This window comes from Talpa europaea, assembly GCF_964194135.1.
Source record: "Talpa europaea genome assembly, chromosome: 12".
Taxonomy (NCBI): Eukaryota; Metazoa; Chordata; class Mammalia; order Eulipotyphla; family Talpidae; genus Talpa; species Talpa europaea.
In genome coordinates, this window is record NC_140079.1 from 79,723,000 (window position 1) to 79,745,148 (window position 22,149).

The 22,149-nt window shown below is 48.8% G+C and overlaps 1 protein-coding gene across 17 annotated transcripts in view; it reads right to left on the bottom strand.

The window, feature by feature from the left end:
* The window catches only part of CUX1 (cut like homeobox 1), a gene marked incomplete at both ends in the record, with an annotated part of 322,665 nt that overhangs the window by 76,641 nt on the left and 223,875 nt on the right, over positions 1-22,149 (bottom strand). For 15 of the 17 annotated variants that reach the window (XM_084251633.1, XM_084251632.1, XM_084251634.1 and 12 more), the window contains 2 exons: positions 1,768-1,872; positions 10,282-10,330. In XM_084251633.1, coding sequence (XP_084107759.1) covers positions 1,768-1,872; positions 10,282-10,330 — 154 coding nt within the window. Of the gene's footprint in view, positions 1-1,750; positions 1,873-10,281; positions 10,331-22,149 lie in introns of all 17 variants that reach the window. The other 2 variants (XM_084251645.1, XM_084251635.1) reach the window with 1 other exon arrangement.

Genomic DNA, 22,149 nt, shown 5'->3' on the forward strand with positions numbered 1-22,149 from the left:
AACACTGCACTTAGCCCATGATGAAGTGTTTAAGCACCCCTAGGATCCACAACTTACTCTACCTGCAAAAACATTCATTTCCTTCTAAAATGTTTTGGTTGCTACAGTCTAGAAGGGTGCCAGAAATCCTTTCAATCAAAACACTGAGCTGAGGCGCCTTGTGTAGACCTATTAGGATGAACCGATTCCTCTTGAGGACGAAGGGCAACCAGGGAAAAAGCTTACTGACCCCAACTCTGAGGGCATCTTCACGCCCTGGCTGTGGGGCTGGGTCCATCCAGGTCAGCTTGGATGCAGGATGGTGATCCAGTCAAGGGGACGTTTCAGGTAAATTTAGTGTCAGGGAGCATGCAATATGAAGGTCTTGACCATTCCTGAACTGGAAAGCTTTTCTCTCTATTTTGAAACACTTAAATCACCTTTCATTTAATATGAATTTAAAGAAAGAAAACTAAAGTCCATTCTGAAAAGGAGGTCCTAATACCTAAACTTTGCTTTGGATTCATTCCCGGGGTATCATTTAAAAGCCTTGGTCTGGGGTGAGAGAAGGCCCTAGTGGAGTTCTGGTTTGGTCGCTGGGGCCAAAGGTTTACATTCACAGAGCCTCATTTACATAAAGAAATAGCAGTACCCTGCTCCATGGGTGAGGTGAGGTACAAAGGCTCTCAAGAGATGGTATAAATTTCTTACAACACTAAGTCTTCCCAATAGGACCGTACTTTCCCTGGGAAGGCCCCGTCTCGCTCCTCCTTGCTCTCTCATGTCCACCCTCGTCCTGGCACAGTAAAGGCTCTTTGCTAAGTAAAAGGACACCAGCAAGTGGAGTTGACTCATCACAGCTGTCAGAGCCAAAGCCAGCTCAGGATCATGGAACTCTTATTCTACACATGGGGAAACTGAGGCCCAGCAAGTATAACTGCCTGTGCTCATAAGTGTGCTAGTGGCCGAGATGAGTTTGGAAACCAGGGCTCCTGGATCAGATGGCGATGCCACCACAGTAAGAGTCACTGCCTGAGTTCACCGAGGACTTACTGAGGGTCTGCCCCTGCTCTACGTGCTTTACGTGCTTTTCCAAAACCATTGTGAAAACCCATCCCACAGATGATGAAACTGAGACTCAGCAGGTTGAAGCCTCTTGTCTGAGTCACCCGGCTGAGCTGGGATCTGAACCCAGCATGATGGCTCTGACGTCCGGGACTTAACTACGCTGCACAGCACCGAAGAATAGAGCCTGGAGAACCATGGCTCAAAATTGCCTCAATCAAGCTGGGAAAGTTGCAAATGAGAGCATGTTTTATTAATCTTAGAAGAGTCAAGAGGCAAAGGAGTGATGGTGGCGCTTCAGTGAGGGTCTAGCTATCCAAACACAGACCCTGAGTGAGTTATTTTGTTAGCTCGTCAAGAACTGTTTCTTACTTTGGAAGGACGCATTCAGGAGAAGACCAAATCTGCAGTTTTCCTGGTAATTCAGGTTTCCACCCTCCACCCACCAGCAGTCCCTACTCCACTGGCCTGGCGGGAAGACCCTCAGTGACGACCACCAGGAACCCTGATGCCTCATCAGCAAAGCTCTTCCTTTGACTGCAACAAGTTCCATTTCCAAATGGTTACAAACGGTCCTCCCCCACAAGACAACAGTTTAAAACAGGATAACTGCTTAAAATATTATCCCAAAAAGGAAGGCTAAAAAGGAAAATAAGAATGCAGCTGTACCACAGAGGTACAGACGCGAGGCGGACAGAGTCCCCACAGGGCTGGGCTACCCACCACGTCCGGCGCCTTCTGGATCTGCGAGGCCAGCTGGAGAGAGTGGTTGGCTGATGAGAGCTGCTCCCTTAAGGTCTCCGCCTCTCTCTGAGCCACCTCTGCCCTCTGAAGGAAATGAAAAGGGCGAAAAGAGAAAGTACATTCAGTTTAACAACTGACAATTATTACAAGAACATTCATCAATTCATGCCTGACTGACTATAATTGATTTTCCTAAACACTCAACCTAATAAATGCTGGAAAAAAACATAGAATGTGATGGATTTTTATTTTAAACAGTACAAGGAAGAAATAATTGAGCGATTATGACAGTAATTTAACGCTAGGAGCAAGGAATCCCCTGCTGATACTAATGCTCCGGCCCACTGAATTTCCCAGACTGAATAAATACAAGTGGAAATAGAGTCTTTTGATTCAATTTCTTTCTATTCTCATAGACCAAGAAGATTTTATTGCAGGATTACTCCTGGGAGTAATTCTCACGGGTAAACAGTGAATTAAAGACACTTTGGCCATTCTCTTCCTCCAAACATGCACAATGTTGTGGTTGTTTTCCTTCAGCAAGTATTTCCATAAATGTACAGGGTGTAAATGCCACTTCTTTTGTGAGGGCCAGGCTTATTCCAGCGTATTTAACCCTTCACCTGACAAAGTTTTCTAATGCTGACGCTGGCATTTCCAGGCAACCGGGCCGATCTGGGGTCGGAGCACAGGGTGGCCAGGCACAGGGGCATGAGGAGGAACAAAGTCGACTCAGAAGGGAGGCTGAGGAGAAACCGTGAGGCTTCCACTCCCAGACAAGGAATCCAGTGCCATGGGAGAGCAAATGGAGAGCAAATGGAACCCACTGGACATGAGAACACATATTGTCCCCACCTGAGACAGCCCTGAGGACCAGAGGGGGCAGGGATTGGGCATCTGAGAACAGAGGAACCAGGGCAGATTACCTAAGCTCACAAAGCCTCCACCTCCCCATCTCTAAAATGGGAATACAGCCTCCTTCTCAGGGGGGAAACCTGAGAGGCGTAATATACTCGAAAGTGCAGGGAGCTCATTGAGATGCGTTTTATTAATGGGCTTGTCCTGCTTTAACAATTGTGATCGAGATGAAACTCTAAGACAGGGGACACTATGAGCCGATGGTGGGCTAGCAGGTGGGAAGCAATGTGCCTACTCTTCCCTCAGACTTACATTCCACTAATAGAAAAGATTAAAGAGAAAAGCCTAGCTGAGCAAGGCTGTTTCGTGCTTTCTTATTTTGTGGCCTGACAGCAAGTGTCTTCTCATTGCTGAGAACTGAAAAAGAGAAAAGGGCGTAGGTCTGCCCCAGGCCTTGCTGATCAGTCCCGCTGTCTGAGGAGAGGGTCTGGCAGCCTCGAGAGGCTCTGCAGTGGCGACCGCGTTCTGTGACTCTACCAGCTCTGCACGGACACCAGGATGTTTCTGACAGTGGTCACTTTGGACCAGGATGGCACTGGTGGCCTGCTTCTCCAGGAGCTGTTGGAATTGTACTCAATTCAATTCACACAGCATCTGGCCAGGCCTGTCTGTGCCCAAGCAGCCACCCCCCACCCTTTCTGCTCCGAGCAGAACCGACAACAGTCCATGAGGAAGGGGGCAAGTAACCGGCGTGGTGAAGGTGGTGGGGTGACCGACGGATATGTAGCAGGAAAGTCTCTGCAGAGAAGAATAGTTCCCTCCGTTTATTTCCAGATGCGCCACCCCAGCTTTGTCAGATAATTGCATTGTCACAACTGAAAAGTCGCTCTTCTCTCTTTCTAGTCAGTTAAATGCCTGGGCATAAAATCTCCAAGACTCTGCCAGAAACAAGGTGTATTTTGACATAATCCTAGTCTCTCTGACAAAGGAAACTATTTCTTAGCTTAGTGGAGAAGCTGTTCTAGCAGCAGCCAACAAGGCCACTGCATGGCCCGGCTGGTAACACCAGCTCTGAGGATTCTGGAAGCAGCAGAGCGTGGGTGGGTCACCATAGGACCTTGGGAACATCTGGTCATTTGGGGCCAAGCCCATCTCATCAAAGGCTGAGGCTCACAGAACAGGGGGTCTAGGTGTTGACCGTTTCATCCAGGGTTTGCATAGTTCTCCAGGGCGTCTGCACTTGATTCTGTTTGCCAGTCATGTGCAGAGTTACTCTGGGCCCAGTGGGCCGCAGCCTTTTGTCATGCTTGGTTACTTCAGTGCAACCTTTTGACTGTTTAGGATTTATACTCTGAGTACATCAAAAACAAAGCAGAACAAGGTGAGGTGGTCTGTGCAGTTAAACGTGCACAAAGCAGAACAGTTCAAAATAAAAACAGGCCTGAGCGCAGCGGAAGGAGGCTGGGGCACTAGCTGCCGGCATACAGCTGGGATGCATTAGTTTCCGCAGTTGTAAATTTAGCCACAGTGCTGGCAGCGGGGGCAGACAGGGGATGCTGTGTCGGGTCAGGGCTGCCATCCCACTTGTTTCCAGGGTCTCCCATCTTCCTGCAGCCACAGCCCAATCCGATGAAGTTGTGTTTCTAGATCCGGAATCAGTGACAGAGGTGGAAAGCTCTGGCACTGGTTTCTGATCTGGAACTCCAGAAGTACTCAAGTCCCTGTTTCCACTGACGGGCTTCCCCCTTCTCCCCGTCCCTGCAGCAGCAGAGCCTGCGGACAGGGTCAGGGGGCCAGTCCAGCAGCCCTGAGATGAGAACAGCCCTGCCAAGCCAGAGTCACTCTCCTGAGGGCTTTCTCATGCTGGCTGTTGCTTATTTTCCATACTCTTTGGAGAAGTGAGAGTAAATGCGGGAAGGAAAGGAGGGCCGTGAATGAAAGAGGCATTGTTGGGCTCTGGTTGTTAATCCTGACCACAAAGACAAACAGCCGCCTGGCTGGACGACTGAGGACCAATGAGATGACATGAGCCAAGTGCCTAACAGTGCCCAGGTGACAGGTGTCAGTAAATTATTATTAAGGAACTGCATGTGTTGCCTCAGGTGGTTGTTATTCTGTCCTCATGTGAAATGAAGAAAAATTAAAAAAATTTAAATCTTAGCGTCAAGCATGCAAATAGTCTCTTCCGACCCAGGTGACAATGGGCGCCCAACAGTCACAGGTGAGTTTCGCATCTTGGCCCCGGGTGGAACCTCATCTAGGGAAAGCCCCATAAGCAGAGGTCCAGGCAGGCCTTCCCTAGCCCCCAACCTGAGGGGCCCACAGTGCTGACAGCTGACTCCAGACCTTAAGGTCTGAGAACTTTGATCAAATGTGGAGAAGCACAGGGTTTGGGGCAGGCAAAGGAGGCAAAGACAGATCAGTGAGGGGGAGTGCCAGTGAGGCCAGCCACAGGCTAGCAAGAAACCTGGGCTCCAGGCCCGTGTGGAAAGGTGGTAAGGAATGCTCAGGGTGGCGTGCTTTCTTTCCCCCAGGAATCAAGGTTGAGACATGAGGAAATGTCCACATCTCCCTGGAGGACAGGCTTTCTCCCTATTTATCCATTTGGAGTCCCTGGTTTAAGCAGGGGAGGGAGGCTCTGATTCCAGTCTCCTGACCCTCCTGGCCAAGTTGTGTCGTTTCCTCTGTAAGCATGGCGATGAAAACCCAGGTTCAGGGATTGAGGACACAAGAAAGTCCCTCCAGAGGGAGAGCAGCCGAGGGTGCTGGCAGAGGGATGTGCCCAGGTAGGCCCATGGTGGGACCACCCTATGGTCAAGGGTGGGCCCCCGCTAGGAAGATGAGCCTGTTGGCATGCAGGCCCTCCAGGGATTACTCCCCTGAGGCTGCAGAAAGAAACCCACAAGTCTAGTGGATTAAAGCTACACTAAACTCATCTTACAGTTCTGGAAGTCATGAGTTGGCAATGGTCTCACTGATCAAGGTGCCAGCAGGGATTTTGCAGGAGGGAGGCGGGACAAGTCTACATCAGACTGAGGACCAACACCTCTCGTCACGTGACCAGCTGGCCCGCGCTGGTGACTGAAGTCCCCTGTTATAATCACTGCCTGTGTTTGTGGGTGACTTGATGCATTTTGATTTAGATTTCTCAGGTTGGCCAGGCTGAAAACTCGAGCCACACCAGCGCCAGCTGTTAGTGATGTCAGGAAAGCCAGAGGCACTTTCCCTACATGCTCCTGCCACAGAGGCTTCCATGGAGTCCAGGGGGGGCTCTCCACACCTGACCTGGACTGGCAACCGAATTTATTACATGTGATACCCACGTTCCCAGCAGCCGAGGAGTAGCCAGAGGCACACACAAGGCTGGCCCAGTGGAAAGGGGCCCCTAGACTTGGCCAGTAGCACCAGCACTTTCTCAGCACCCATGAGGGCCTGCTCTAGCAGGTGCTGAGAAACACTTCTTGAATGAATGAGGGGCCCAGTGATGGGTCCTCTCCCACTGACTTGTCACCCTCATTCTTTAAACAGGGAAGTGGGCTCGGGGAGTGGGACGTGTTCAAGGCCACAAGGGTGACAAACAGGAGATCTAGGATTCCAAACTGCTTGTTCCCCCCAACCCTCCCCCCCATAGGAACACAGAACTCTCGGCTAAAGAAAAAGTCACACCTCTGTGAGTTCTTTTTGCTTATTGCATTTTTCTCTGCCCTTAGCCTCTCTCAGTGGTGAGGTTAAATTATGATTTCCAACAAGACCTCAACCTAAGGGTCTGGGCCATCTCCTCCAGAAAAATTAGGCAGGTTAGCAGGAGAAGGGCAGCTCATTGTATCCCCACCCCAGGCGGTACCTGCACGGGCAGCCAGGGCAGGGCTGCTCTGGAAGTAGGGGTGGGGAAGGCGCACAGAGACACTGACCAAATTACCCAGTCCCTGGACAGTGTTCCCTGTGGTTGTAGAGAACGGAGTTGCGGCTTCTTAATTACCACAAACTTTCAAAAGTTCTGACCATTTACTGTCACTAAGTAAGACAGTGAGCATTAACACAAGAACCTTGAAGTTACAAACAGATGTAAATGAGGCCCAGACCTTACTGACAGCCGAGGACTGCCCTTCCACTAGAAACGGGAATGCTTTAGCGCTAAAACAGAGCTGCCGGTCTCAGCAGAACACTTTGACTATAAACCTCGAGCAAAAATAATGTTATATGCCAATGAACAAGTAAATTGCTCCTCCTGGGGATTTCCCCTGATGGGAAAGTCGGCTGAACCAGATGTCTGGCTGCGCCTGCACCGGTGCGCAGCTCTCCACGCCCCTCCGCCCACCCCACCTGCCTCCCACGTCTCCCCCGGGACCCCTCATTTCAGGCCCGAGTCATCTTTGCCCTGGTCTATCATGACAGCTGCTTACAGCTCTCCTGGCTTCCGGTCTTTCCATTCCCATCAATTCCTCAGCATTTAGTACCAGTGACCCTTCTAGAACTTAAACCTGACTTTTCATGCTGGCCTGCGATTCTATTCCCCACTGTCCTCAGGAGGAAGTCCTCCTGGCGGGGGAGGCTGACATTCGAGGCACACCCCCAAAGTTGTCTATATTCCCTTCAGTGGGCCCCCCACACCCCATGCCCGGAAAGCTGCCCTCACACCTGGGAGACTTCTCAGTGTTGGGGTGCCCCACTGCCCCATAAGTCATCCAGTTCAGTGTCTTTCTGTTACTCTACCTGTGCCCCACTTCTCTCCAGGGAGGGCTGCCTGCATCTGCCTGCACAGCTCTCCTGACAGGGGGCGCTCTCCTTTGGGGGCACCTCTGCGGGGCCAGAACTGCGCCAGTGTTTCAACTTTGGGAGGAAGTTTTCTCCCAACCAGTCTCTGCACTCAGCCGTGGGTCCTTTGGTGTCTCTCAGAGAAGCTGGATCCCTTATCCTGCCTGCTATGGAGAGCTTCAAGGACAGACATTATGACGGCCCCAGCCAAAGCCTTCCCTTTTTGATCTGTTACACCCTAAGTTCCTGAGATCCCTCTGCTGCCCACTTTCAGGTTCCTTGGTCTTTCTCCCTGCTCCCCAAAGATCAGGAATATCCCCAAACCTCCTGGCCTCTTTCCTGCCAGGGTCCTTTCTGTGACCCTGCTTGTGGAGTGGGCTCTGTTGGGACTTGGGAACCCGTTTCCCTCAGTGTGGTTTCCAGGATGAATGATGTTCCCTGGGCTGGTGCAGTGACCACCTTCTTCATTCTACAAACTCCTTCTATTAACACAGCTTGGGGGGGGGGGGCATTAAGTTCTTCTGGCAGCCACAGTAGGCTCGATACCTCTCCCTACCCCACCATGCTGGTGTTTCCTAGGGCAGGACTTTCTAATTCTCCCACCAAATCTGTGCTGATTTAGCATCTACAGAATCGACATTACCAGCACCTACATCTTGCCCTGGCATTTTACCACTCATGCTCAAAACAATTTTGCAAAGAAGTCATCTCCTCTCTCCCTTTCTTTTGTTTAAGAATATAAATTAATTATGGTAAATACATATAAAAGTCACCACCTTATCCACTTTTGAGTATAGTTCAGTAGTGTTAAAAGAAGTTCCCAATATTGGGCTATCCAGAACTTTTCACCTTGCTAAATAGAAACCCTGGATCAATTAATCAACAGCTCCCAGACCCCCTGTCCCCAGCACTGGCACCCACCAGTCTACTTTGTTTCCATGAATCTGACTTCTCTGGAGACCTTAGAGAGGAGGATCATATGGTATTTGTCTTTTTGTGACTGGTTTATTTCCTTTAGCATAATACCCTCAGAGTTCATGTTTTATTTTATTTTTTTTAAGGAAAGGCAGATGCTTCAAGACACGTCCAAGGCCACAGAGCCAGGCCAAATGTCGCTTTAGAGGTGCCTCTTTTCTACAGAAAGACCGAGATCCATCTAAACAGACTCTAGCCTGCCAGGAAGTGCATCATCTGTTCAACTTCTGCAGCACCTGGGATGCCTTGGTGGTGCATTTGATACTCCCAGCTCATCTGTTTGACAAACCAGAGCTTGCCCCAAGTGCCATCAAATGGGGAGAAGGGGGGTGCCCAAGAATGGGTGGGTAGAAATTTGAGAAGTATAACTGGCAACCAGGGACAGAGAAGGTTCAGTGACTACTCTGAGTTAAGGCCTCCACAGAGGTGAACTGTGCTGAGGAAACAAAAAGGGGCAAGAGTGATTCATTTAAGCTTAGGCGCGTCTGGCAGGGAAGCAGCAACAGTGCTTTGCAGCAAGCTGTGTGGATGGAGCATTAGGGAAATGAGATGGTTTGAAAGAAAGGCAAAGTGAGGCCTCACTTCCAATTGTGGTGATGAAGCAAACAGGCTCTGGTCCTGGCTCTGAGATTCACTGGCCACTGGCCTCAGTTTCCTCAACTGTAAGATGCACACCTTAGAAGCACTGAGCTTTAGTGACTTGGTTCTTCTAAAGTGCTCAGAGCAGAAATGGGCACAAGATAAGCTGAGGGACCGCCAGCTCTTCCTACTAGTACTAGGATAACTAATGCCACAAGATGCTGACTGAGTGACTCATTCCATGTGTCGCCATGGAACGTGGAGTGCCTTCTGGGCACCAGGTCCAGGATCTTTAGTGGTGAATCTGAGCCTGAACCCACAAAGTTTTCTTTAAAGAAAAAAGAAACCCACACGCCCCATGACCATTCCCATGCATAAACTGACTTTCATATTTCAACCAGACGTCAGGATGTTTTCGTTGGCCCAGGAATGGACAAAGACACTCTTCCCTACACATCTGCCATGGTCTGGGTAAGCAACACCAGCCAGGGGGCAGGTGTCTTGTAGAACTCTTCTGGGTGCCAAGCAGAGACCACAGAGCCCAGAAGGATTTTCATCCCACAGGGTTTGTGCTGACCTGCCTCTCCCCTCCCCTCCCCCACGTGAACCGCCAAGTTTTCCTGTGCCTGTGGCTGCCCAGCTGTAAAACTGACGGGGAGAGGCCACAGTGTGGCCGTCTGCGGGCAAAGAAAAACATCATAGCTGTGGTTGCTTCTCCTCTCAAATAAAATAAAGGGGGAGACCCTTTCTTTTTACAGTAGCAGCACCAACAGTAAAAGCAGAATGTTCTACTGTTCTGCAGAGTCCTTGGGGAAGGCAGGTCTCTGCAGCATGACTGAATATCCCAGGCAGCTGAGTATTTAGGTGTCTATTTTGTGCTAGATACTTTGCGCCAGGCTGCTGTTAGATGACAACTAAGTATCTGCGAAGAGAGGCTGGCAGTGGGCAGGGCTCTCCAGACTGAGTGGCTTCAACCCATCAGAAGGACTTCTCTGTAGTGTAACTCCATGGCGTAAACTCTATGGCATAATGGGTGCTTGGAAACAGAGACAGATATTTCAGGTGGATTAAGAAGAAGACAAAGATGTGCCCCTTTGCGGTAGATGTCCAGCATGGTTGCCTGGGATGCTGGGACCACATCAAAGACTTTGCCAAGGAAATAATACCGGGGACTTTTCCTGTATTTCTTATCACATCACAAAAAGCATAATGCTGACAGTTCTATGTTAAGATATACAAGAGCAACTGGCCTTCTAACTTAGAGAGAAGCATCAGCCAGGACAATAGAAATGGCTCTGCTAGTGAGGGTTTATGCTTGAAGCCTACCTGGTTTGCTCTTTCAAGGTCCGTCATGATCATTTCAATTTCGTCGGCCCTAGGAAGGTGAGAGGGAAAGAGCACGTTAGTCAGTAGTGAGGCAGGCTCGGGGGTGACCACGGTTCTCAGCAGAATGACCACAGTCACACAGGCCAGGTACCACCCCCAGTGTGGGGCAGGGGGCCATCCAGACCTGTGATGGGATGCCACTGCCCATCAGGAGGAGTTGCTTGTGCTAGGGAGGGGGACCTGGCCTGCCCTGAGGGCCTCCCAGTCTTGTCAGGGAGAGAACTATAAGAAGATAATATACAGTGTGTCTCTGTCAAAAGATGGAGTAGATCTCTGAAGAGAGGAACCTAGAAAAAGAGGAGGGAGAGATGAATTCTTCTTAAGGAAGGAAGTCTGGGAAGACTTCAGAGGAGGTAATGTGTAAACTGGGTTTTGAAGGATGAGTAGAAATTTGCCAGAACTGAGCCAACCATGAGAAAGTGGAAGGAAGTGGGGAGGTGATTGGGAATGTAGGTTGGGGGACTTGCAGTCCATTCTGTAAACCAGCAGAATTCATAGCATTACCCTGTCTGCTCATACATAGGGAGTTTCCGGGTGTGTCTCTTCTTTTTTGAAAGCACTTCCTTGAATACAGTCACGTGTCACTTAAGGATGGGGATACATTCTGAGTAACAAGTCATTACATGATTACATTGTTGTGTGCATATCGCAGAGTGTAAGTATGTGTGCATGCAGTGTAAATCACACAAATCTAGATGGTACAGCTTGTTACACACCTAAGCTACAGACAGGGACTCCACTGTGTATATGGGGTCTACTGTTCACCAAAACATAGTTAAGGGACATGGGACTGAAGGCATATGTTTCTAACATATGGCATCATGGCAAGGGTGGGGTTGGGGGGTGATGCTTAGAGTCCTATTGAGAAGGGCAGGGTCAATTCTGAAAGTCTGTGGTGGGTTAGAACAGTGTGTCCAGGCAAGACTTGTCCCGATGATGGCCTGTCAGGAAGCCAAGGCTGAGACTGGCTACAACCCAAGCAAGATGGAGTGAGATGCCATAGCCACCGATGCTGGCTGATTTCAGAGTCCTCTCCTTTGGGGTCCCCTGCCTCTACACTCCACGTGGACCTGAGCTCTCTCTGCAGCCATAGAACTCAGACCCCACCCCCCAGGCACACACTTGGTCCTACACTGAGGCTCCTGCCTGACCACCTGCAGATACCTGAATAGCCTCGGTTGTGCTAACTGCCTGGCTGCCCCCCACTCCTGGGAACCTCATTTCTAGGTCAGCTGCTTCCCTAAATCCCTTCCCCAAATCCACCCAGTGGCTCCCTCTCAGGGAATAGCACAGCCCCTGCCCCCAGGTTACAGACTGGAGATGGCTTCTGATGTCCCCACACACTGGAGCTTGCAAACGTTTGGGTGGCACCCTCATCCCTGGTGTTTGCATGGGACTTGGCGACCAGCTGGAGGCCAGTCTGTCCCACCACCGATTGGCCTGAGAGGAGAGGTTTCTTCTGCCCCCTGAAACCTGCTTCTCTGGTCCCACCACCCACCCTTAATACTAAGAGTTGGGCAAATTGTATTTAGGCCTTGACTGGTCAATTTTTGCTGTTTGCTGCATCCTGTGATCCTTCTGGCCCCAAGGCTTTTCCAGCCTTCCCCCCACACACTGATGTGAGGCAATCTATCAGCTCCCGGCAGCCTGGACGGGGTAACAGATGCCTGTGATCGGGTTCAGCGCTCATTATGTCTGTTTGAAACAGTACTCTGCTTTCAGATTGGACTGAGAATAGTCTGAAAGAACTCATAAAATGGCCTAGTTAAATGAGGCTATTTTTAGGACAACTTGGTGAAGAAGGCAGTGTCTCTGTGGAACCAATCCCCACACCGGGCTCTGCAGGGATGAGCGGGGTGCAAGGGGCTGTGCCAGGTGGCTCAAATGACGACACGTCTCGGCGCATCATCTCAAATGGAAACCTCCGAGATGTCACAGGGAAACTGCTGTGCCACACAAGAGAGAGTCTAATAACTACAAAGGGTGAAAATACAAAGGAAAGTGTAAAGGGTCTGAAACGCGACAGTCAGTGCAGGAAGCTGCCGTCTTGACAGCCGGCTGAGGAAGTGTAAACCTCACCGGTACAAGATGAAACAAAAAGTTAAACTTCTCTTAAGGCAAATCACAACTTTTAAGTACAGTTTTGAATGTTAATCAAACGGTCTTCATCACATTTTTGCATAGTCCAGACACATCGGTGAAGTTCCCTGCCTACCGGCCACTTTCATTTACTCACTTGTTCCTGAACGCCCAACCCCCCAAGTTTCCTGGCGCTAGGGCAGGGCGGGGACCAGCAGCACCTGAGGGGACAGCACACACAGATATGGACCCGGTCCTGCATACGCTGCCAGGCCGAGGGCGACAGGTGAGCCCATCTAGCAGCTCTCCTCAGCAGCGGGGAGAGAAGCCGTAGAAGCTGGCAGCCGCTGGGTAGGGAGGGGCCTGGGCTGCGGGGACAGAGCCCCTGCTTTTCCTGATCTCTCCTGCTGGGTCCTCTGTGAGATTTTCATTTTCTTTAACTCTGGATTGTTTCTCTTTGTCATTCAAATATTTCTCCTGCTCATTCCAGCTCCTCTTATTTGGAGGTTGGTGGCACATCTACTTCTGTCTTCTGCACCAGGCAACCTTTTTTTTTTTACATGTGTCATTTCTTTAACCTTTCTTGCTGTCTCTGGATGGGTCTTCCATTTGTCCTAATGTAGCTGCTCCCATCCTATCACTTCTCTTTTCTCCTGAATTTAGTAATTCTATTTTTCATACCTGTTATTTCCACTTTGTTTTAAAATTATTCCTTGCTTGTGCTTCATGTTGCTAATATTTTCCCTTATTTTTGCAGGAGTGGACTTCTGTTCACCCGGTACAGGGGGGCCCACCTGTCTTGCCTCAGGTTACTTAACACTGTTGAGTTTGGGGTTCATCTTCCAGAGGAGTCTGGGGCCTGGTTATTTCCCAGAGGTACCACCTACTCATCCAGGCAGTGGACAGGGGCCGGACAGAAAGGGAGGTCCCCTGTGTGTCTTTCAGGATGAATTTAAGAAGAAGGCAGGTGTTCAGTGCACTTTTACTGAATGAAGGAAGGAAGGAAAGGAGGTAACACCAAGCCCACAGATTCCTCAGTCATACCTGCCCTCCACCAGGAAAATCCTTAGCCAGAGCTTTACCTTTAACTCTTGGGGAGAAGAGGCAGGGGGTGAGAGTCTCCCTGGGTGCATCTACCTGATGCTGGGGGGTCTCAAGATGAAGAGTGGAGGTGTGGTTGCCTGGTGACCTTGCCTGTGGTCAGCCCCTCCTCACTCCTGGCCTGGTCACTGCCAGAGCCAGGGCCCCAGTACAGGTTTGAGACTCGCTCATGCCAGGGCTGGAGAAGAGAGAGGTTCCCAGGGGCCTGCCTGGTTTCACCTGGAGAGCAGGTTGGCAAGGCTAGGACCCTCAGGGGTGGGATGGGGGTGGGAAGTGGCCCCCAGATCCTCCCAGATTCAGGGGACCTGGGTAGGCTGGAGAGGAAATGCAGAACCTCTCTGGCCTTCTTCTTAGTCAGCGAGCGGTCTGGGTGTTCATCACTAAGCCTAGTGTCGAGAAAAAAAACGCATCGTCTCTAAAAGATTTCAAGTCACTTATAAAAACTTAGTCACACTGAAATAGGATGATGCCTTCTTGGCAGTCTGAGGCAACTCCTGGAAATGAGTTTTAAGTTTTCCAGCTTAACTTTGGTGATGAAGCAACTGGTAAATGGATCAAAATACCGAACGTGGCAGCAACAATTACACTAAGCTCTCTGTACAGAGCAACTCCCATATTTTCAAAGCTTTCCAACATAACGCTATGAAGGAGCAGGGCTATTCAATGCTGGTATCCCGAGGACAGTAGCCCAGGGGGCTGTGGTGCCAGCTCACAGAACAGCCAGAAGCCACAGAGGAGACAATGGAAGGAACAGGGGTGGTGGGCGAGGAAAACTTCAGACTGTTATTTTAAAGGCCTGGAGGCTGGTGATTAGTTTTTTCCAAGGGGCATTCTTTGTAAAAGGTCAAAGCAAATATAACTAGTCAGTTGCATAATGTGATCAGGGCTTTGGAAGCTGTGAAGTGTGGCCATTGGCATCTGCAGACCAGGACAAGATGGCGGCCCTCAACTGTCCAACAGTTCATGCTGGTGTCCTCACAGGACACACCTGCCTCAGCGTCTGTACAATCTACTGTCTCCGAATTGCTGCCTCCACCTTGCCCCACCCTCCAAAACAAAATTAATCCTTCCAGACAAACTGCCCTCAATAAGTAATATGACAATGCCCAGAGGTTCATAGTACAACTATAAATGTTATCTGAAAAATGCAGTAATGAATTAAATCGCATGTGCTTTCACCATGTTAAGTGTCAACAATATCCCAAAGGTTTTTCATTCTTTTTATTCTGAAGGCTTGACTGCCACATCAGGATCAGGAGCCTGACATTAGTCTAAAATCATTTATTTTCCAAAGTCCATAATAACTGCACATATTGTTTGCTCAGCAAAACTATTTATTATAAAAATTTAGTTCTCTCACCTTTTTACGAGCTGACAAAACAGCTTTCACTGATCTATTAACCTGCACTGCATTATGCTCAGCTTCGACTTCAAATAGCAGATAATTTCAGCTTGGCCTAGAATATGTAGTTCATTCAATCAGTTCCCTACAGATCATTTCAGGGTTTTCTCTGGGCTCGCACACAATTTTTATGAGGAACTTAAAAGGACACGGTCAAGGTCGATGGAAGGGAAATTATATCCATGCTAGAAAATCTGTATTTACTTCCACTCTAGCCTCCAGAGTGGTAAGGGATGGCACCAGGGCAAGGCTGGTACATATTTCAATACCCAAACAATCACAGCAACATAGGAGCTGTTAAAGCAAAGTACATCTACAAGGCGGTTGGAAAAACGGCAGGGCGGCCTTCAAAGATCAATGTATCTTCTTGGATCCAAGTCAAAAGCCAATAGTCTCAGTACTAGATTGTAAAGTTCTTTGGCATCAAAAGAAGAAATATCTAAAGATTAATTCTCCCTGCTTTAAAAACAAACAAATGTGCTGGTATGTTTAATAAAGCGAACCCTCCTCCTTGGCCCACGGGCTGTGTCTGGGGGTGCCACTTGTGAGGAAGGTGGGGAGTCACTTTCATGACAACCTACACTCAGGCCAGCCTCTTTCAGCAGAAGGAGGGAAGGAGACACCAAAGCAGAGTTCTCTAGACTGGCTTCAGAAAGCGAAGGTGGGAAAAGGCGGCGGCCATAGTGTCAGGTGCTTAGGAAGGGGTCCTGGCTATAGAGGTTTGGACTCCCCTTTCTGGCCGGAGGGAAGGGATGTGGGAGTCCACAGGAAAGGGACAGGTGCATATGAGGCGCTGGCACAGAAGCTCCATCTCCCCAAGAGGAAGGGCGGTGCACAGTCACATGAGAGCCGAGGCAAGGGTGTACTGGGGAAGCGACCCTGTGCCCCCTCCAGCTCAGGCATGGGTCAGCCAGGAGGGGAAGGGGCTTTGGGAATGCAAGGACAGACAGTTTCATGGCGCGGCAGTGTCAGCTGTGTTTAGGGAGGAGCAGTTTGCAGAGGGAAACAGGGCCTTCTAGAGTGAAGGAAAAAATAATCCCCTGGCGGGGTGCCCCGCTCTGTAACAGCTGTGCTCTGGGTTTTCATGGCGTCCACGTCCTCATCTGAGAGTAATGATGAGCCTGACTAATCCCTTCCAGCCCCCCCTTATGCTTCTTGTTTCTTTCTAGTGGACAATGCCTGATAGCACTTCTCAAATTTGGTTGCTAAGTGAGGGTGATAGAGGGGACCCCCAAGGGCCATGCATCTAGTATTTTGCCCTTAAGCATGTTTCTAATTTTGGATTGTAAATGTATGTGTTTTTATTTTGTTAATGAAATATCCAACTGTTCCTATTTTATTAAGACCTTTTAATAAAAGATGGATATTGATTTCATTAAGTACCCTTTAAGCATTTATGGAGCTAATTAAATGGTTTTTCTCCTCTGACCTGCTAAAATGGTAAATTATACTGAGTTATTTGCCCCATGTTTGGTTGTGGTATATTATGCATTTAATGCGCTCCTGAATTCTATTTGCTGATATTTTATTTAGTATTATTTTCATAAATATTTATACATGAGATTGGCCTTTAGTTGCTTTTGTCTTATCTTATCGGGTGAAGTCATACTTTTAAAGCATTTCCTTCTCTCTGTAGACAGAATGAGCTATCACAGATTTGACAGCATTCCTCCAGAAAACCTAAGCCCAAGTTCCCCTGTGCAGGCTAACGCCGCCGCCTGGTGGGCGAGCCCCTCCGTGTTCATTACAACCTCGCTCTGCCTCACACCGTCATCTGCAAGGGCCCCTGGCGGCCCTCTCTCTGGGAGGGCCAGCTCAAAGCTTCCTCTTCAGCTTTTTCTGTCTGAATTCAGTCCTTCCCTTCAGGCATTCCATGGCTAAGAGCACAAATGCAGCCTGCCAGCCAGCCACCAACCTACCTTCAATAACTCGGTGGAGAGCTCCTTTTGCTCCCTCCCTCCTGGCTAGGTGTCTTGGGGGCAGGATCCCCTCATGACAGATGCTGCAGGCAACAGAGGGTCAACAACCCATTATAGTGTCACCTCCCATAAACACCTCCATTGCTTTCCAGCTGTATTTCCCACTTTTCAAACAATCTAGTCTTTTAAACAAAGCAGCCTAAGTGTAGCACTGCTCCTCATCAGTGCCATTGTGCTGGGGCTTAGTCTTTGTTTCTTACAGATGAGTTTTTTTAAATAGTCTATTAGTAACATGCATCCTGTGTATATTTCCTTCTGAAGCTCAGTCAACAAACATTCTCAAGGCTTCTTTAGTCCTCTCTGTTCCTTGCAACCACCATGCTTGTCCCTGTGGCTGTCCTCTCTGCTGAAGACTCCATGGGCGGCTGCTGCTGTCACCATCCAGGTCTCAGCTGCAGTGCCTGTCCCCTGTAAGACCTCCCAGGAAACCCATTCCCCTAGGTCTACTCACTTCATTGTTACCACACTTAATTCTGTCTCAAAGTGTCTTGTTCATGTATTGATCACATGTTTAGTCACTGCTCTAATTCCATAGAACTCAGCAAGTGCTCACGAAATACTGGTTGGCTAACCACAGATGAGCAGTGATCGGTGCTGCTGAAGTCTACTCTGCAGCTACTGGGCAGTGACTCCTGGGCGGGCATTTTAAAGAGCAAAAAGCATAGGAGTCTGTAAATTGTTTTTACAGAAGGAAATAATTCACTTTCCTTACCACTTTTCATAGCTTTTGAAAAAGAAGCCACTGATCTCCTTGGGGGGGAAACAAGCACTTAAATACCCATTTCCACCAGATTGTGAGTTCCTGCAGGGCAGGGCAGCCTGGCTCACTGCTGCTCCTGGTGCCCCTCACATAGACCAGGAAGGGAGGTTTTGTTGACTATCCTCATCTGTATGAACAGTCTTCGCTCTCATTTTCTACCTGTGTTAAACCACCTCTACTTTACAGTAGTGGAGGGCAGGGGTGAAGCTACCTGGCATCCTTCCAAGCCCCCATCAAACCCATTACTGCAGAATGGACCCAACCCTGCCCGTCAAATCAAGGGGAAGAGCTCGACCCTTAGGGGTAGCCTTCAGGACTGGTGGTGGAAATGACACCATGCCCGGAGACAGTGAGACGGCCAGAATGTCACCTCTGTCTGTCAGATATTAACCACTATTTGTTCCTTTATATGACCATCATTTTACATTTAACAGAAACAATTAAAATCAGTTTTAGTTAAACCTCATCTTTTCAATCTCAAATGGAAAGGCAATGTCCCTTCTTGCCCACTATCTAGCTAATTCACATGAAATGAATGAAGTCAACTTAGTTTAATCTGGGTCTAGGTGACTGACCAAACGGGCCTCTGTAGCCTAGGGGCTTGATTTCTGCCAGTGCCACCCCAGTAGGACTGCTCTGGGGAGCAGCCATGCAGCCTGCCCTGCATTGTGATCAGAAACAGCCCGCGACCGTCCCTCGGGCTCAGTCACCTGTAGGCTGGGCATGTTTATGGTGGGATTTGGGTTAGGAGATTGCCTGATTCATTCTGCTTCTGCCACTGAGGCCACCCAAAGCCTCTGGGACAGTGTCAAGATGAACTTTGGGATGTTTCTTGCCCTTTCGGTAGCATTGGAACACTGTTCTACTAAAAGCAAATGGGAGCGGGTTGGATGTGAAAATCCTTTTCTTTCCTTACATCGAGTGCCATGGGGACACAAACAGGGTGGAGCTTCTGAAAGGAAAATTAGGAGAGTTCGAAAGAGCCACCAAGCCTGGCTGACAGAGCTAAGGGGGCTCAAATACCCCCCTTTTGGTGACTTGACCTTGGGCAGCCCTATGGGCTGGATAGTTTATTGTTTAGGAGAAATAATACAGCTGTTCTCAAATTGGCTTGAGGGTAAAATACGAACATAGGTGGAGCAGAAAAGGGCTTGGTGAGCCACCAGAACATGTGCTCATATTCATTAGCATCGCTGTGCATAAAAACCAGGCCTTTCTCTTCCGCTCAGAGTGAATTTCCAAGGTCTGAGCACGTCAGAAGGGAAGCATGAGCACCCACGGAGCAGCTTTAGTCAAAACTTCTGGTCTGCATTTGGCCAAGCCTCTGGGCCCAACTACAACCTTACAGGAGTCACAGGGCACAGAGAGACACCTCGGCAGCATCGGGGGTGTTGCTAGCAAAGCCAGCTTGAGGGAAAACTTTTCAGGACACAATTTTCTCAGGTACACAATTTTGTAAAGAAAAAAAAAAGGAGGTGGAGGGGGACTTACAGGCCATACCCATACATCACAATGTGCCCCTCTCATTTGGAAGCTGAGTCAAACAAATGTGAAAAACAAAACTATTTGTGATATTTAGGGGTGGCTGGAAATTTAAGTATCAATGATACTAAGAAATTATTTTTTATATTTTTTTGATACAAGCATTACGATTACATTAAAAAAGTTCTTACAGTGAGGAGATAAATACTAAAACATTGAGGGGTGAAAGGAAAGGAATCTGTAAGTAGCTCCGAGATAAAAGGGGAGGGTGCAGGTGAGCCTGGATCTGCCACAGGTGGAGCTGGCAGAGGGCTCTGTCTCTGTCTGCGGGAAATTAGGTGATAAAGAAGCAGGGATCATCACAGTGGCTCTGTTCCCACTGCCCTTTGTCAGCTACGAATTTCTGAGCGGGCACCTAGTGCTTCCACTCCCTGGGTGTAGAGACGAGTGGTAGGCGAGGATCGCCGGGAAGGAACACGGGCTGCAAGAGGGCAGCCAGCTCTCCCAGGCTCAGTGCTTTGCTATCTTGAGTCAAGACAGTTAACCTTAGAATCTACTTTATTCAGTCTTCAAAGGGGAGCGAGAAGGAACGTGAAAAGCACATCTCTGTAAAGAAGAACGTGATGAAAATTTATACATGAATACATTTCTTTGATCTAGAAAAAGACATACAGAGAATGGGGAGAAAATGGGCTCTAAAGGGGGCACCCCAGTCCCACCTTTCTCATGCCACCTAGGAAAGAGGCTCTTTCCAGAAGCTGCCTCCACGCTGGCCATGGGGGAAACTGAGGCCCATCCACCTGCCCTTCACTGAGTTTCCTGCTCCTGCCCTCAAGAAGCAACCGTGCCCTGTTCCTGGAATCATGGGCAGCTGTGGCCTAGGTTGCTGCTTCTTTACATTCAGATTTTTAAAATAATGTTTTGGAAGGGCTGCTGTTATACCATGTTTTATGTAAAAATTGTCAACACCTCCTTTTAGCGGCTGGAGCATTGCCTGCCCTACTTGAGCATTCTGTCTTTTAGAACTGCCTTTCAGATTTTGTTTCCCTTTCCCTGTTGACTTAACCTGTAAACACCCTGCCTACAGCCAACAGGTGCTGGCTGAGCTACTGATGGCCCAGAGAACTCGTGATTCCTGGCCTGGCGCCTGCCTGCCACTCCCCGTGGGCTGCACCAGGCAGCGGATGCGTGGCCAGTGGGAGCTGCAGCCTTACAGAAGAAAACTGCTTGGATTCCCAGGTGGGGAAACTGAGGCCCAGGGTGGAGTAATGACAAAGGAGCTCAAGGTCATAGCGAGCAGCTGGTCTAGTATAAGAACCCTGCTTTTACTCACAAATAAAGGTTTCTAATTACCCCTTTCTCCCCTAAATACTACTTGGTAGGAACTGTTAAGAAAAGGTTTGGTGGCAGAGAAGCTAAAACTAAGAACAAAAAAATCTCCAATTGCATACCAGTTATACTCTTAGTTCCCTGCCCCCCTCTTTACCCTCAAGTCCAAGATGATTTCCTAAGGCCATCTCCTGGGTTCCTCTCACCACACCCACATCTGGGGTCTATGGACAGCACAGCTCCTCCAGAACCTTCTGGAGGTCTTCCGAACCTTTTCCTCCACCTGGTCTCTTCTCCACAGAACACAGGCTCAGCTCACCTGTGACTTCAGAGTCCCTCCTGGCATGGCCACAGTCCCCTCCCCCCTTAATTGCCCTGCACTTAAGTCAGCTGGTGGTTTCCTTGGCCCTGCAGGGCTGGGAAGTGAAACTGGAGAACCAGGCAACCAAGCAGCAGCACATTCAGAGGAAAGACAGCATCCTTCCCCTTCCTCTCACTGGCACCAAAAGTCTGCATTTCGGCAGCCTAAGTGCCTTTTTTAGGGCAACTTGAAAATGAATAATTCAGCGGTTCCTATTCTACTTGTGAAGTGTTAGACAAACAATTCAGACGGGGCCAGACTTGCTGGCCCCATGGAGACCGTCCCTCCCCTTCATTCTGACATCATCGGATTTGGCCATGAATCTTTAAGAACACCCTCCATCCTGTCTAATCACTAAAATACCACAAAGGAAGTTCACAATACTTAGACATAGGGAAAAAAATAGAAAGGTTAATTGCAACATAAAGTTTTCCCTTGTAGCCAAGCAAACATTATGTCAGGGTGACACAGTAATACTGAACTCTTAAAAAAAAACACAAAAAACCATGTATGGAATGTCCTAGCCACATCAGGTTCTTGAGGAGCCAAGCAAATCGAGTCTTAAGAGCACTTATTCCCACAGAGCTCTGGCCCTGAGCTCCTCTACCCCACACCAAAAGCCGTCCTGATTCTGGGTCTTGAATTAAGTCACCTCAAATGCTTTCTTGGTGGTAGGTGTGATATAATTTGAAGTTAAAACGTCAAACCAACAAACAAATCATTTTTCTGGTTTTATCACATAATTCATTTGGAAGGGACAGCTATTGGGCAAGCCACACTGCTCTCGGACTATGTTCCTGGTCGAACAGCTCAGGTTGCTACACTCTCACGGCCTTCGGTGGGGAAGACACGCACATTCAAGTAACTGCCGATAGGCCCAGCTTGGCTTGTGGTTGTTGGTGTACAATGCTGTAATTCTGGACAGGAACTGGATTCAGTTGCTGTTCAAATGACAGGGTGGCGTGCTCTGCAGGTTTAACCCCTGCAGAAGGATCCCGGATATCCAGGTGATAAATTTCTGAGTGTAGCAAGCATTAAACAATGTGATGTCTATGTGTGCCACCCCTGGGATCTGCCTAGCATATCTCAATTTTGAGAAAAATATTTACCATAGGTTAGGGTATAAAGGATTCTTATCACGAGTTGATAATTCTGCTGAACAGTAGCTGCTTTGTGGAGGCAGTGGAAAATCATTGGACAATCCACATAACTTGAAAGAATTCACCAGCAGGAATCTGTAGGTTCAGAGTGTGCTGTAAGGGATCGGGTGTCACTGCAGAGGGAAGTGGCAAGGCTAATGTAATGAAATATAATT